At 44.2% G+C, this 16,410-nt stretch overlaps 2 protein-coding genes across 18 annotated transcripts in view; both read left to right on the top strand.

Annotated features, from left to right (window-relative positions):
• Nucleotides 1-7,098: 7,098 nt before the first annotated feature.
• LOC129136931 (putative uncharacterized protein encoded by LINC00269) lies at nucleotides 7,099-15,475 on the top strand (the record flags this gene model as incomplete). Its single annotated transcript, XM_054665863.1, has 3 exons — nucleotides 7,099-7,227; nucleotides 11,647-11,743; nucleotides 15,384-15,475. Coding segments are annotated over 3 exons (318 nt in total), but the record flags the coding sequence as incomplete, so codon positions are not given.
• Nucleotides 15,165-16,410, top strand: part of PTGR2 (prostaglandin reductase 2) — a 35,245-nt gene continuing 33,999 nt past the window's right edge. For 3 of the 17 annotated variants that reach the window (XM_054666697.2, XM_063793705.1, XM_054666706.2), the window contains exon 1: nucleotides 15,265-15,378. The gene's annotated coding sequence lies outside the window, so the exon portion shown is untranslated. Of the gene's footprint in view, nucleotides 15,556-16,410 lie in introns of all 17 variants that reach the window. The other 14 variants (XR_010151214.1, XM_054666695.2, XM_054666702.2 and 11 more) reach the window with 12 other exon arrangements.

The following is a 16,410-nucleotide window of genomic DNA, read 5'->3' on the forward strand; positions in this document are numbered from 1 at the left end:
AGTTCAGTCCATTGTTCCATCTTATGAGGTCTGTTTTAGTTTGGGTTTTCTTGGAAGCCAGCCATGAGATACGGAGTTGATCCCAGCACTTTGGGAGGCTGAGGCTGGAGGATTGATTGAACCCAGGAGTTTGAGGCTCAGCCAGGGCAACACAGGGAGACCCTGTCTCTACAGTTTGTTTTTTTTTTAATCAGCCAGGTGTAGTGGCTCATGCCGGTAGTCCGAGCTATTTGGGATGCGGAGGCAGGAGGATTGCTTGAGCCCGGGAGGTCGAGGCTGCAGCGAGCCATGATCCAGCCACTGCACTCCAGCCTGGGTGACAGAGAGAGACCCTGTCTCAAAAAAAAAAAAAAAAAAGGGCGGGGGGGGGATTTGAATGCAAGTAGTTTATTTGGGAAGCATCCCAGGAAGCATCCCTGAGATGGGAACTGGAGGAATGGTGGGCCAAGTTGCTGCCCCACACCAACAAGGGAAGTCAGCAGGGCAGTCACGAGGTATGTGAGGCTTTCAGAGCATTATGGCCACTGCTTCACTTCTGCTGTCCAAATTGCATGGAATCTTTCACTTGTAGCCAAGCCTAACTCATACACTATGTGGGAGGGAATTCTGGGAAATGTAGTTCCAGTTGAGCTATATCTACATAACTTCACTGATGAATGCACAGAGAAAACCAGTCTCAGTACCCGGGGCCAGACCTGCAGAACGGGTATTTTGTTTTCCATATCAATTGAGTTTCTGCCTCTGTGCCCCAGTCGCACAGGCAGGCAAATATTTAACTTTGGTCATTCCTGATGTTTGGCACTTTGCAATCAGGCAAAGATTCCACAATCTTACCCAATTCCAAGTTGGATGTGGCCTTCTGACACTGAGTCCTGCTTGGCTGTTGAAGATCCCTGCAGAGACATTGTCCCTTTCCCAGTAGCCCCTTCAGATCTGCTGACACCTTCGTTTCTACGCCCACTTGGGACATGAGACTTGTTTGCAAGATTGAGGGCCCCAATTCCTTTCCTCTCTTTGGCTTTGCCACCTCCTTGGGGCCCTTTGGCTTTGCCACCTCCTTGGGGCCCTGCCAGGAAGCCAGGACTGAAGGAAATATGTTCCCTTCAACTTTCTTTTATTTTTTTGAGATGCAGTCTCACTCTGTTGCCCAGGCTGGAGTGCAGTGGCACCATCTCGGCTCATTGCAACCTCCGCCTCCTGGGGTCAAGCAATTCTCCTGCCTCAGCCTCCTGAGTAGCTGGGATTACAGGTGCCCTAGCCTCAAGTGATCCATCCTCCTTGGCCTCCCAAATATTGGGACTATGGGTGTGAGCTACAGCACCTGACCCCCTTCAGTTTTCTTAAAGACACTTCTGTAAAACTCTTGAAACTTTTCCTTCTCTTCTCCTTGCATTTCTATCGCAAACCTCCTACATTCTCCTAAGGACCTGGTAAAATAGAACAGAAAAGATTATCTCCCTTTTCTTGTTAATCCATCTTTTGTTATAGGGAGGTCAGCCATGAACCTAGCAATGAGTGAGGAAAGATATTACCTTTCTCCCCTACAGAAGCATAAATGAAAAAGACAATTTTTTTTTTAAAGATAAGTTCAATCGATCTCACAAGCATGGCCACCTGTATACCAGGCCCACACAGGCTGACCCCTGGGAAGCACCAAAGCAGCTGGATTTACAGAAAGTCTTGTCAGACCTCTGGGTCTAAACAAGCTGCAGAATTAAAGGTAGCCCAGGGAGGCTGACTTTAATAAAGTCAATTCAGGAAGAAAAAGCAGCAGGCTTTCAGGTGTTTCAATGATGCAACATGCCTTGAGCTGGATTTTGTGCTGTTCTTTACAGTAAGAGGTGAGGTACTGTGTGTACATATATGCTTGGTATGTGGGGACTGTGTCTGCCCCAGGCAACTAAGACAAGGATTTCAGCAACTGTAGCAGCACAGGCACCATAGAACATAGAGAGCCTTGGCCAGCCCCGGTGGCTCATGCCTGTAATCCCAGCACTATGGGAGGCCAAGGTGGGTGGATCACCTGAGGTCAGGAGTCCTAGACCAGCCTGGCCAACATGATGAAACCCTGTTTCTACTAAAAATACAAAAAATTAGCCAGGCATCGTGATGGGCACCTGTAATCCCAGCTACTCGGGAGGCTGAAGTGGAGAATCACTGGAACCCAGGAGGTGGAGGTTGCAGTGAGCTGAGATCGCGCCACTGCACTCTGGCCTGGGCAACAAGAGCAAAACTATGTCTCTCACACACACACACACACACACACACACACACACACACACACAACAGAACATAGCCATGTTGGTTGACTACATGATCAGTAGAAACCCACTGTCCCCTAAAGAGCTACTTAACAAGAGTTTCTTCTTGCTGAGCCTTAAAGTATAAAACTCTTTAATAATTTACTCACAGCAATGTAACTTCAGACACAAAACACATCTTTATTCATGTGTTCATTACCCACTTTGGTGATGCACCTGTCATTTAGCTGTTTCTCAAGATGATGTTCAGCAGTTGGATGCTTATTAGTCCTTTTTCCACTAGTTCCTGAAAATAGTGGCTTAATTGAACGTTCTCCCTGCAAGTAGTTTCCTACTATTGTCAAGGATTTGGTTGCGCATTGTGTTTTAGACTAGTTGCACTTGACACCCCTTTCAGTTCATTTTCATTTCTGATTTTGTTATGCACAGCCCTCTCCTACCCCGATCAAGGTACATCTTCTGCCTCCCACACAACCCAACACATCTACTCAGTGGCACTGTGCTATCTGTCAGAGGATATTATTGTAATACCAGCCTAATGGATTTTGTGTTCAGGTTGGTGAAATGATGAAATCAACTGAAAGAGGTATGTTCACAGCAATGTTTATTAAGGAGATCAGAAGAAATGGAGAATGGGCCAGGCACGGTGGCCCATGCCTGTAATCCTAGCACTTTGGGAGGCTGAGGTGGGTGGATCACCTGAGGTCAGGAGTTCGAGACCAGCCTGGCCAATATGGTGAAAACCTGTCTCTACTAAAAATACAAATCTCCACATCTTTTGTAAAACTAACTTTTGTCATTATAAACACTGAAGCAGGATGAGAAACAATTGCCCATACTGTAAAATAATTATTTGGAGAAAATTGGCCTTTTCCCAAACTGATGGTTGTTCTTTGAAATGTAAATTGCTAAATTTTATTTGTTTATGTTTAAATTTTTACTTATTTATTCACTCATTTATTGAGATGGGGTCTTGCTCTGTTGCCCAGGCTGGAATGCAATGGCACGATCATAGCTCACTGCAACCTCCAACCCCTGGGCTCAAGGGATCCTCCCACCTCAGCCTCCTGAGTAGCTGAAACTACAGGCACATATCACCAGCTAACCTTTTTTTTTTTCCACAAAAACAAGCAGCCTTTATTGCAGTATTACAAAACACTTTTCATTTTGGCAATATTTTACAACACATTTAGCTCTAAGGGTTGAGGAGGAGAAGGGTGGAAACTAAAAGGGGAAATCTCAATTAACATTTCTAAAAGAAAAACTGTCCCAGCCCTCCCACTCAAATAATCCAAATGTCACAGCCGGGCGCGTGGCTCACACCTGTAATCTCAACACTTTGGGAGGCCGAGGCGGGTGGACCACCTGAGGTTGGGAGTTCAAGACCAGCCTGACAACCATGGAGAAACCCTGTCTCTACTAAAAATACAAAATTAGCCAGGGTGGTGGTGCATGCCTGTAATCCCAGCTACTTGGGAGGCTGAGGTAGGAGAATCACTTGAACCTGGGAGGTGGAGGTTGGAGTGAGCCGAGATCGCACCATTGCACTCCAGCCTGGGCAACAAGAGCAAAACTCCATCTCAAAAAAAAAAAAAAAAAAAAAAAAATCACTTAATTTCACTACCCAAGAAGAGGCCACGAGGAAAGCAGCAGGCAAAACTCTGGCAATTTCACTATGGATCATGTCAGAGACAAAGGAATATTCAAAACAGTCATCAGTATGGTCGATTGCACTGATCATTTCTGTAGTCACTTCTTCCTCCAATTTTGCTTCCATAGCCACCTCGGTCTCCTCCATAGGTGCCTGGCTAACCTTTTTAAAAAAATTTTTGTTGGCCGGGCATGATGGCTCACGCCTGTAATCCCAGCACTTTGGGAGGCCGAGGCGGGCGGATCACCTGAGGTCAGGAGTTCAAGATGAGCCTGGCCAACATGGCAAAACCCCATCTCTACTAAAAATATAAAAATTAGCCGGACGTGGTGGCGGGTGCTTGCAATCCCAGCTACTCAGGAGGCTGAGGCAGGGAGAATTGCTTGAACCCGGGAGGTGGAGGTTGCAGTGAGCCGAGATTGTGCCACTGCACTCCAGCCTAGGTGACAGAGCAAGACTCCGACTCAAAAAAAAAAATTTTTTTTTGTAGAGCTGAGGGCAGTGGCTCATGCCTGTAATCCAGCACCAGCACTTAGGGAGGCCAAGGCAGGAGGATCACTTGAGCCCAGGAGTTCAAGACCAGCCTAGGCAACATAGTGAGACCCTGTCTCAAACAAAATTAAAAAATAGTAATAAAAATTTCTTGTAGAGACAGGGTCTCACTTTGTTGCCCAGGCTGGTCTCAAACTCCTAGGCTCAAGCAGTTCTCCTGCCTTAGCCTCCCAAAGTGTTGGGATTACAGGCATCAGCCCACACACCTGGCCCAGATTCTTTATCATACAACATTCCTTTTCTTTAGAAGGCTAAAGCACTGGACAGAGAGAGTTCAGGGAATGATGACAGTAACTGCTACACTGTCATTCAGTATTTCAGCATGCAGTAAAGCTTTATGATCGCTTTACTATAAAATATGAAAATCTGAAACAGTTCTTCAAAACATTTTTATTCTTGGACATAAAAATGGTGTTTGACTCTGCTACAATATCTCGTTGTTATATTACAGCTTAACTATTTGCTTATATGTGCTATTCATATCTTCCCTTTGCTTTTTTCCCCATCTCCCAAAGTAGGTAAACCTATTGTTTTCACATAGAATGCATATAATTTTGGAAAACTATAATGCTCTAGTAAGTTATTCTATAAATTATTACTATAAATCACTAGTGTGAATTAGTATAAATCAAACAAGTAATAATAGTATTACTTTAAATCACTAGTATGATTCATGGTAATTTTATTCTTTATGTTTTCACGATTTCCTTTTTCCAACAGGTACTTATGGGCAAAATAATTACCAATGAACTGACATCAGCATGCTTTCCCCTGCTGTAAAAAATCTAAATGGAAATTCTGTATGTTTTTGTTTTTGTTTTTGTGGGGGACAGGTCCTTGCTTTGTCACCCAGGCTGGAGTGGTACGATCATAGCTCAGCATAACTTCAACCTCCTGGGATCAAGCAATCTTCCCATCTTTGTCTCCTGAGTAGCTGGGAATACAGGGGTGTGTCACCACACTTGGCTAATATTTTTAAAGATTTTTTGTAGAGACAGGGTCTCACTATGTTGCCCAGGCTGGTCTTGAACTCCTGGCCTCAAGTGATCCTCCCACCTTGGCCTACCAAACTGCTGGGATTACAGGCATGAGCCACTGTGCCCAAATTCTATATGTTTTTATGTCAAGGAGTTTGAAGCACTCATGTGCAGATATATATATATATATATATATATATATATATATGGCATAAAGTAGTATTTATGATCTGTATCTATATCATCATATGGATGTATACATATCAATAAAGTTATTATTTAACAAAAAACACCCAGTCACATGTGGTAACTTCTTAGGACTGAATTCTGGCCACAGCAGGAGAGCATGGTAGCAAATATCAATGGGAGACAGAAATTAAAGAGCTTTTGCCAAGAGTCATCACAATTGAGACTGGTTGATAAGAATGCATGCTGAGGTATGGATTGGCAGCTCATCTAAACCACAAGCTCTTGCCCACTATTTCTTCAGTAGCCAACAAGAAAAAGGGAATAGCTGGGGCCAGATATCAGGAAGTGCCCCCTGGACTATAAGAAGGGAGTCTCATAGGATTGGCGGAGCAGCTAGAGGAGAAACAGCAGCTATTATATTAAAAAGAAGTGTTTGAACCTATATGATGCTAGGCCTTATCTACTCCTGGGTTCTCAAGAATTGAACGTGGAAAAAGGAAAATGCAAAAAACAGCAGTTAAGTTTGTTCCTACAGCACATGCTTTTACTCTGAAAGTCTCTCCTCTCAGCAGTAATTTAGCCCAACTCCTGTATCAAGATTCTTATGAGGCTGGGTGCTGTGGCTCACACCTGTAATCCCAGCACTTTGGGAGGCCGAGGCAGGCTCATCACTTGAGGTCAGGAGTTCAAGACCAGCCTGGCCAACATGGTGAAACCCCATCTCTACTAAAAAAATAATAATAATAAAAAAAAGGCTGGGCATGGTGGCATGCACCTGTAATCCTAGCTTCTCAGGAGGCTGAGGCAGGAGAAACACTTAAGCCCCGGCAGCAGAGGTTGCAGCGAGCCAAGATCGCACCACTGCTCTCCAGCCTGGGCGACAGAGCAAGATTCCGTCTCAGAAAAAAAAAAAAAGAATCTTGTGAAATGACAAGATCACAAGTAAGGGTGTTATTATTGCAATAATGTACACTTCATTTTTCCACTACTGAAGGAGAAAACTCTCTGGGGAGTGAAAATCAACACTCAGTTTAACAATAGTGCTGCATATAAATTCACATCAAAATGTAAAACCAACTTAGTTAAAAAAAATCCAGATAAAATGAAATGGGCCATGATAATGGTATAGTCTTTCAATTATGGGTCTCATGTTATAAGGATGACATATTATTTCCTAAATGTTGATTAAGGTTCTCAATACCACTGGTGGTAAATAAAGGGGTAGCCATTTCACAGATGAGAAAATTAAGACAAGAGAGACTCTATGACTGACCCAGAGATGAATGAGAACTCACAGAGAAGATGCAGAACTGAATTCCTGATCTCAGCTCCTTTCTCAACTGCTTATCTAATATTTTCCCTTTCTTTCTTTTTCTTTTCTTCTTTCCCCTCCCTCCCTCCCTTCCTCCTTCCTTCCTTCCTTCTTTTTCTTTCTTTTCTTTCTTTCTTCCCCCGCCTCCTTTTTTTTCTTTTGAGACAGGGTCTCACTGTGTCATCCAGGCTGGAGTGCAGTGGGGTGATCACAGCTAACTGCAGCCTTGACCTCCTGGGTTCAAGCGAGTCTCCTACATCAGCCTCCCAAGTAGCTGGGACTACAGGTACACGCCACCACGCCTGGCTAATTTTGTTCATTTTTTGTATAGACAAGGTCTCACTATGTTGCCCAGGCTGGTCTCAAACTCCTGAGCTCAAATGAAACTCCCACCTCGGCCTCCCAAAGTGCTAGGATTACAGGTGTGAGCCACTGCACCCAGCGTATCTAATGCTTTTCAAACCCTGACCACAGAGCTTGAAAGTCTTACTGAGAGAAACTCCGTCTCTACTAAAAATATAAACATTAGCTGGGCCTGGTGGCATATGCCTGTAATCCCAGCTACTCAGGAGGCTGAGGCAGGAGAATCACTTGAGCCTAGGAGGCGGAGGTTGCAGTGAGCCAAGATCATGCCACTGCACTCCAGCCTGGGTGACAGAGCGAGACTCCGTCTCAAAAAAAAAAAAAAAAAAGTTTATCAGCCAATATTGACACATTATTGTTAACTGAAGTCCAAAAGTTACATAATTACATTAAGATTTACTTTAGTTATTTACTTATTTTTAGAGAGACAGAGTCTCCCTCTGTTGCCCAGGCTGGAGTGCAGTGGTACAATTATAGCTCACTCACTGCAGTCTCCACCTCCTGGACTCAAGTGATCTTCCTGTCTCAGCCTCCCCAGTAGCTGGGACTACAATCACGTGCCACCACATCTGGCTAATTTTTTAACATTTTTTGTAGAGAGAGGAATCTTATGTTGCCCAGGCTGGTCTTGAACTCCTCACCTCAAGTGATCCTCCCACCTTGACCTCCCAAAGTGCTAGGATTATAGGCGTGAGACACTGCACTGGACTGGGACCATTAAAAAAAAATTTTTTTTTTGAGATGGAGTCTTACTCTGTCACCCAGGCTGGAGTGGCAGTGGCCTGATCTTGGGTCACTGCAACCTCTGCCTCCTGGGCTCAAGTGATTCTCCTAGCTCAGCCTCCCCAGTAGCTATGACTGCAGGTGTGCACCACCACGCCCAGCTAATTTTCGTATTTTTCTGTAGTAGAGAGGGGGTTTTACCATGTTGGCCAGGCTGGTCTGGAACTCCTTACCTCAAGTGATCCACCTGCCTCAGCCTCCCAAAGTGCTGGGATTACAGGTGTGAGCCACCGCACCCAGCCCCGGGACCATTTTTTTTTTTTTTTTTTGAGATTGAATCTTGCTCTGTCACCAAGGCTGGAGTGCAGTAGCACGATCTCGGCTCACTGCAAGCTCCGCCTCTCCTGGGACCATTTTTTAATTCAGTTGATTGTCTTCATATATCCTTGTTTTTTTGTTTTCTTATTCAGACATTCAGCAGCCATATCTCATAATTATCTTCATACTATTGAGTTATGAGTTCTTTACGTGTTTTCAATATAAGCCTTTTATCAGATGTATGATTTGCAAATATTTTCTTCCAGTCTGTGGCTTATCTTTTCATTTTCATTTTTTTTTTTTGGTTTTGAGAGAGAGTCACAGTCTGTTGCCCGGGCTGGAGGGTAGTGGTATGATCAAGGCTCACTGCAGCCTCAACCTCCCAGGCTCAAGTGATCCTTCCACCATAGCCTGCTGAGTAAGTTGGGACTACAGGCCTGTACCACCACACCCAGCTATTAATAATTATTTATTGAATTTCAGTAGAGACAAGGTCTCCCTATGTTGCCCAGGCTGGTACAGAAATCCTAAACTCAAGCAATCTGCCCGCCTTGACCTCCCAGTGTTGGGATTACAGGTGTGAGCCACCACCCATGGCCCTTTCATTTTCTTAAGGTACTTTATATTTTAAATTTTGATAAATTCTAATTTATCACATTTTCTTCTATGGTTTCTGCTTTTGGTGTCTTTTTTTGAGTTTTATATTTTTACCTCTTAGGTTTTGGTTTATAATCCATTTTGAATTAATTTTTGTATTTGGTGTGAGCAAAGATTCAAGTTTCTTTTTGTTGTTTTTGTTTTCCAGGGTTTTGCTTTTGTTTTTTGGTGTATGGATATCCAATTGTGCCGGTATCATTTATTGAGATTATCATTTTGCTACTGAGTTGTCTTGACCCCTTTGTAAAAAATCAATTAACTGTAATGTAGGAAGGGTTTATTTCAAGACTCTTCTCTTCCATTGATCTATTTATCCTTGCATCAACACCACAATGCCTTGATTACTACAGTTTTTAAAATACAATATTTATACGATTTAAGAATACATCCTATGCCAGGCGCAGTGGCTCATGCATAATCCCAGCACTTTGGGAGGCCAAGGTGGGCAGGTAACTTGAGACCAGGAGTTTGAGACCAGCCTGGCCAACATGGTGAAACCCTGTCTCCACTAAAAATAAGAAAATTAGCCAGGCATGGTAGCATGCACCTGTAATTCCAGCTACTTGGGAGGCCAAGGCATGAGAATCACTTGAGTGAGCTGAGACTATGCCACTGCACTCCAGCCTGGGCAATAGAACAAGACTGTCTCAAAAAAAAAAAAAAAAAAAAAAGAAAGAAAGAAAAGAAAGCAAGCTTGGAAGTGGATTCTTCCCCAGCTGAGTCTTCTTATGAGACCACAGCCCAGCCCAGACTGGCAGCTTGATTATAGAGACCTTGAGCCAGAATTACCCAGCTAAACTGTGCATGGCTTCCTGATCCTTCAAAACTCTGAGATAATATAATAAAAGTTCATAGTTTTTGTTTGTTTGTTTGTTTGTTTTTTGAGATGGAGTCTAGCTCTGTCACCCAGGCTGGAGTGCAGTGGCACAATCTTGGCTCACTGCAACCTCTGACTCCTGGGTTCAAGTGATTCTCCTTCCTCAGCCTCCTGAGTAGCTGGGATTACAGGCGCCTGCCACCACACCCAGCTAATTTTTGTATTTTTAGTAGAGACGGGGTTTCACTGTGTTGGCCAGGCTGGTCTCGAACTCCTGACCTCGTGATCTGCCCACTTTGGCCCCCCGAAAGTGCTGGGATTACAAGCATGAGCCACGGAAAAGTTCATTGTTTTAAACCACTAAGTTTTGGGGGTAATTTGTTTGCAGCAATAGGTAACGATACAACAGCCAATCTTCAAAAGTTTTTTTTTCAAGGTTATTTTCACTTGGCATGCAAGAATTTCTAAACCTCTAAGAGTTTTCAAGCTCTCTTTTCTGAAATTGTACTTCAAAGGACAGATACATTAATGGGGAACAAAAACATGTTGATCACATTTATAAATATCCATACAACTTGGTAATCATATAAATGTTCTTAATTTAACACCTTATACGGTTAGAGTCTTTGAAATGATTTTATGATACAGAAATGTCGCTCTTCATCAGTAACTGCAGGGGAGAGAAGAAATCTCATTCATCTCTTTCTGGGACTCTTTTTGTTAATTTTGAAGACTTAGCATTTTTAAGGTCAGGCTCTGGATTTCATTAGTCAGCATTATATGTAAAATGTAGGCTAGTGGAGCTAAATTTTACTGACAGAAGTGGAGGAAGAAATATAGCCGGGTGCAGTGGCTCATGCCTGTAATCCAAACACTTTAGGAGGCCAAGGCAGGTGGATCACTTGAGGTCAGGAGTTCAAGACCAGCCTGGCCAACATGGTAAAACCCCATATCTACTAAAAATACAAAAATACAGGCATGGTGGTGGGTGCCTGTAGTCCCAGCTACTTGGGAGGCTGAGGCAGGAGAATCACTTGAACCTGGGAAGCAGAGGTTGCAGTGAGCCAAGATCCCACCACTGCACTCCAGCCTGGGTGATAAAGCAAGACTCCATCTCAAAAAAAATTAAAGTAAATAAATAAATAAATAAGCTTTTATTTAATAGCAGTGAAATAGCTTATAGCATTCAAGCCCCTAAAGAGATCAGTCATACCAATAGGAGGTACAGGGGAGAAAATTTTGCTTTGCAATTTTGAGATACATTACCCACAGTGACTTTAACTAAAAGCAGTGGGAGAAAATTCAGGTCCAACAGAGGACAACTCTGACTGGCCATGTTAGTTCCAAGCTCCCCGGGGAGTTCAGCTTCTCCTGTTGCCCAGTCCTGCTTTCTTCCTCTTCCTCCGATAGGTATTGATTCAAAAGGTATTCCCTAATAGACATCCTGCATACCAAACTCCCCATCAGGGTTTGCTTTCCAGAGAACCCACCTTGTAATAGGCAGAAGTATGACCTTTTTCTAAATGCTCAATTTTTCTGAAAAAGCATTTATTTAAGCTTGAGTTTCACAGGATTCAGTTACAGCATTTTTTTTTTTTTTTTTTTTTTTTTGAGACAGAGTCTTGCTCTGTCGCCCAGGCTGGAGTATAGTGACGTGATCTGGGCTCACTGCAACCTCTGCCTCCCAGGTTCAAGCCATTCTTTTGCCTCAGCCTCCTGAGTAGCTGGGTTTACAGGCGCTCACTACCATGCCCGGCTAATTTTTTGTATTTGTATTTGTATTTTTGTATTTTGTATTTTTAGTGGAGACAGGGTTTCACCATGTTGGCCAGGCTGGTCTTGAACTCCTGACCTCATGTGACCCGCCTGCCTCAGCCTCCCAAAGTGCTGGGATTACAGGCATGAGCCACCGAGCCCAGCCAGGTGTGGTTTTTATCTCCTACTTTGTTCTGTTATTTCTTTAGGATGTATGTTTGGGTTTGAATTTGTGTCATTATGAACAATTATCACCTCCATGGAAAAATGTTTTATTTAGCATCAAATAATCTTTGATGTTGCACTAAGTGTCATATACCATGCAGGTTGGTCAAACTTGAATGATTTCTCCTGAGTAATTTGCTATCATACGAGGTTATTTTCATTTAAAAATAATTTAATGAATGAAAAAACTAAAAAATAATTTAATGAATGAGTATACAAACATATTAGATTAAGTATTTATATTTTATTTTATTTATTTATTTATTTTTTTTTTCTGAGATGGAGTCTTGCTCTGTCGCCCAGGCTGGAGTGCAGTGGTGCAATCTCTGCTCACCGCAAGCTCTGTCTCCCGGGTTCATGCCATTCTCCTGCCTCAGCCTCCTGAGTAGCTGGGACTATAGGCGCCCGCCACCACGCTCAGCTAATTTTTTTGTATTTTTAGTAGAGACGGGGTTTCACCGTGTTACCCAGGATGGTCTTGATCTCCTGACCTCGTGATCTGCCCACGTCAGCCTCCCAAAGTGCTGGGATTACAGGCGTGAGCCACTGCGCCCGGCCAAGTATTTATATTTATTATGCATTTTTTTTTTTAAGAGACAGAATCTCATTCTGTTGCCCAGGCTGGAGTGCAGTGGTGCAAACACAGCTCACTGCAGCCTCGCCCTCCTGGGCTCAAGTGATCCTCACACCTCAGTCTCTCAAGCAGCTGAGACAACAGGCACGCACATCACACCAGGCTAATTTTTAAAATTTTTTGTAGAGGTGGGTTTTGCCATGTTGCCTAGGCTGGTGTTGAACTCCTGGGCTCAATCGATCTTCCTACCTCTTGGCCTACCAAAGTTCTGGGATTACAGGTTTGAGCCACAGTGCCTGGCTTTTTTTTTTTTTTTTCTTTTTTTGAGACAAAGTCTTACTCTGGCACCTAGGGTGGAATGTAGTGATGAGATCATAGCTAGCTGCAACTTGGAATTCCTGGGTTTAAGCGATCCTCCTGCCTCAGCCTCATGAGTAGCTGCTGGGACTGCAGGTGTGTGCCACCACACCTGGCTATTTTTTTTTTGTTTGTTTGTTTTTTTTTGGTTGTTGTTTGTTTTTTGTAGAGATAGGGGTCTCCTATGTTGCCCAGGCTGGTCTGAAACTTCTGGCCTCAAGTGATCCTCCTGTCTCGCCTCCCTAAGTGCTGGAATTATAAGTGTGAGCCACTGCACCTGGCCTATATTTATCATGCTTGAATGAAACAATACATACTATGTATTTTTTTGGTAAGATGGAGATGAGAAGAATTGACACTTCCTTCTAGTGAAGTCTAGAAAATGATTCTCAGGGCTGGGCGTGGTGGCTCATGCCTTTAATCCCAGCACTTTGGGAGGCCAAGGCAGGTGGATCACCTGAGGTCAGGAGTTTGAGACCAGCCTGGCCGACATGATGAAACCCCATTTCTACTGAAAATACAAAAATTAGCTGGGTGTGGTGGCATGCACCTGTAGTTCCAGCTACTCAGTAGGCTCAATTGCTTGAACCCGGGAGGCAGAGGTTGCAGTAGGCCGAGATCGTGCCACTGCACTCCAGCCTGGGCAACAGAGAGAGACTCCGTCTCAAAAAAAAAAAAAAAGAAAGAAAAGAAAAGAAAAAAGAAAAAAAAGAAAACGATTCTCAGGAATTGCTTGAACGATGAGAAGGAGGCAGTACAAAGTTCTGCAAAGAGGGAGGAGTAGGGAATTCCAGATTTATGGCAAATATAACAAAGGGTCAGGTGCTTGGACTCAGGCAGGATAACTTGCTCCTTTACTTATTAGTTACTTAACCTGACTTAGAACTTAACTAGCTTAACTTCGGTTTCCTCATTCGTAAAATGGTAATAATAATAATAGGGCTGTTTTGAAAATTAAATCATGTAGGCAAAAAATCATATAAGGCATTATCCAACTCAAACTACGCATTATGTAAATGATAGTAATCCTTGGTGTTAGAGAAAATTTAGAAGAAGAGGATAAACTGGATAGAAATGTACCTATAAATCCTCTACTCATCTCTTGAATTTTTGGGAACTCATTTTGGCGAGAAAAATCACACTTGTTACAAGGAGTTCACAGACCCTAGAATCAAGAGAGCTAAAACTAATTAATACACATATATTTTAAAATTTTGAGACAAGGTATCAGTCTGTCACCCAGGCTGGAGTGCAGTGGTGTGATCAAGGCTCGCTGCAGCCTACTGAGCAGCTGAGAGACTACCAGCAAGCACCACCACACCTAGCTAATTTCATTTTATTTTTTATTTTTTGAAGAAATGCGGTTTCACCACGTTGCCCAGGCTGGTCTCGAACTCCTGACTCGAGCAATCCACCTGCCTCTGCCTCCCAAAGGTCTGAGATTACAGGCGTGAGCCACTGCGTCCAGCCCCAAAACTAATTTAATATTGCAGGGCTTCTTTTCTATTTTGAAAGAGTGTTTCTTTTAAATCAAGTTCTAGATTACCTTTATTTTATACTACTTTTTGTCTATTTGAGCATTTTATTTTTCATCATTTGGTTTAAGTCATTACAAAAGGCATTGAAGGTCTGTCTACCTGTCCATGACAGATAAAAGAGATTAGCTCCTGTCTGAAAATGTTTGCAAAGTAGTGTAATTCTCCTAGTCCTTCCTAAAGCTTTCCCAAAGAAGCAAAAATATTCAGACATAAAGCTACCAGGAACTCCAACCTGTTTGATCACTATTCCCTTGCTCACCAACCTAGTCATCTTTCAGCTACTCCATGCATGACTTGTGCTGAGCTATTAGCTCCCACATGAATACAAGCAATTCTTATACCTGCCTAATTCAGATGATCTTTCTTAGGGTTTGAAGTCCCTGGGGATCCGAAGCTGTCCTAGGTATACACTTCTCTCAACCCAGTCCAGCACAAAAGGAGACGACTAACGATGAATGAAATTGAGAAATCAGCCCACACTGGTAATCTTGGAGGAATCTGGTATTCTTCGTGAAATAAAAGAGGCGCAAAGGGGCCCTGGATTAGGGTCCGGAGAGAGGGGTTTTATCCCAGCACTGCCCCTAACCAGCTGAAAGGTAGGTGGTCCAAACACATCAGCTCTCCAAGACTCAGTTTCCCCATCTATAAAACAAGGAGTAGGCTTGACGGTCCCTGTCTCACTATAATTTCCCAATCGAGGTTCAGGGAGAAATCCACACAACTAATAAAACTTCTTCACGGACTGCTAAATGTGAACTCACTGGTCAAGGCTGCAAGATTTGCTCTTTGGGTCAAGGCAGTAGGGGCGGCCACAAGGAACCAATCTCAGTTAAGTTATTAATGCACTTTGCCCAGACTAGTAACTCTCCCCTGACGTTCCGCATTTCCCTTGCTTCTCCCGGAAACGTGGGGCGCCCCGGAATCCTAAACTTCCAATCCCTAAGCTTCCAAACCCCGCCCCTGGGAGGGGAGGGGGCGCGGAGCCGGGCCTAGTCGCGCGCCTGCGTACTGCGGTCAGAGGGCCGAGGCCTGGGGGCGAGCTGGGGTCGTGCAGTACAGCCTCTTTCCGGCAAATCACGCGAGATTTCGTTCACCCTGCCTCCACGACGGTCAGTGACGCGCGAGCGGCTGCAGCGACTGTGCCTCCCGAAGCTGCTTCGGGCCCCAGCGGTGAGGGAGAAGACTCTCAACCAGGGTGACTTCTAGGTGTCCTCCCGGAGCTACCGGGGACACTGGCGTTATTGCCCGGAACACTGAGATAGGGAATGCTCGAGAAGCAGAAGCAGGTTTTGGGGTTTTTTTTTGAATTACTGGGGGAAAGCAACCTGAGGTTTTGACGTAATTGTGTTTGAGGTGCCTCTGAAACTTTCATTTAACACAGATTTGTTGAGCACGTACCATGTGCCGGGCATAGGGGATTGGACTCACATTTTTGTGTGTGTGTGACGGAGTCTCGCTCTGTCTGTCGCCCAGGTTGGAGTGCAGTGGCGCGATCTCGGCTCACTGCAGCCTCCATCTCTCGGGTTCAAGCGATTCTCCTGCCTCAGCCTCCCGAGTAGCTGGAATTACTACTACGCCCGGATAATTTTTTGTATTTTTGGTAGAGACGAGATTTCACCGTGTTAGCCAGGATGGTCTTGATCTGCTGACCTCGTGATCTGCCTGCCTCGGCCTCTCAGAGTGCTGGGATTACAGGCCTGAGCCACCGCGCCCGGCCTGGATTCACATCATTGAACAAAGCAGACGAGTCCTTATCCTCTTAGCGCTGACGAGCTGGGCAGTTAGTTTGAAATTCTGGGCTAGAGACGCAAATTATTATTAATTTCCATATAAAGTGGTTGGTAGGAGGAGCCACAGGGCTCAGGGAGGTCACTGAGAAAGGGAAGAGCAAGATAGGAATCTCCACATGCAAGACTTCGAGAGGGGAAGGGGGAGACCAGAAAACCGGAAGGGGAGGAGAAGACTGGCAGAGAGATCCAGAAAGACACGTGGTTTGTTTGTTTGTTTTTTGAGACAAAGTCTCGCTCTGTTGCCCAGGCTGGAGTGTCCTGGCTGGATCTCGGCTCACTGCAGCCTCAATCTCCTGGGCTCAGGCAGTTCTCCAGCTTCAGCCTCCCGTGTAGCTGGGACTATAGGCGCCC

The sequence above is a fragment of the Pan troglodytes genome, chromosome 15 (genome assembly GCF_028858775.2).
Source record: "Pan troglodytes isolate AG18354 chromosome 15, NHGRI_mPanTro3-v2.0_pri, whole genome shotgun sequence".
NCBI classification, from domain to species: Eukaryota; Metazoa; Chordata; class Mammalia; order Primates; family Hominidae; genus Pan; species Pan troglodytes.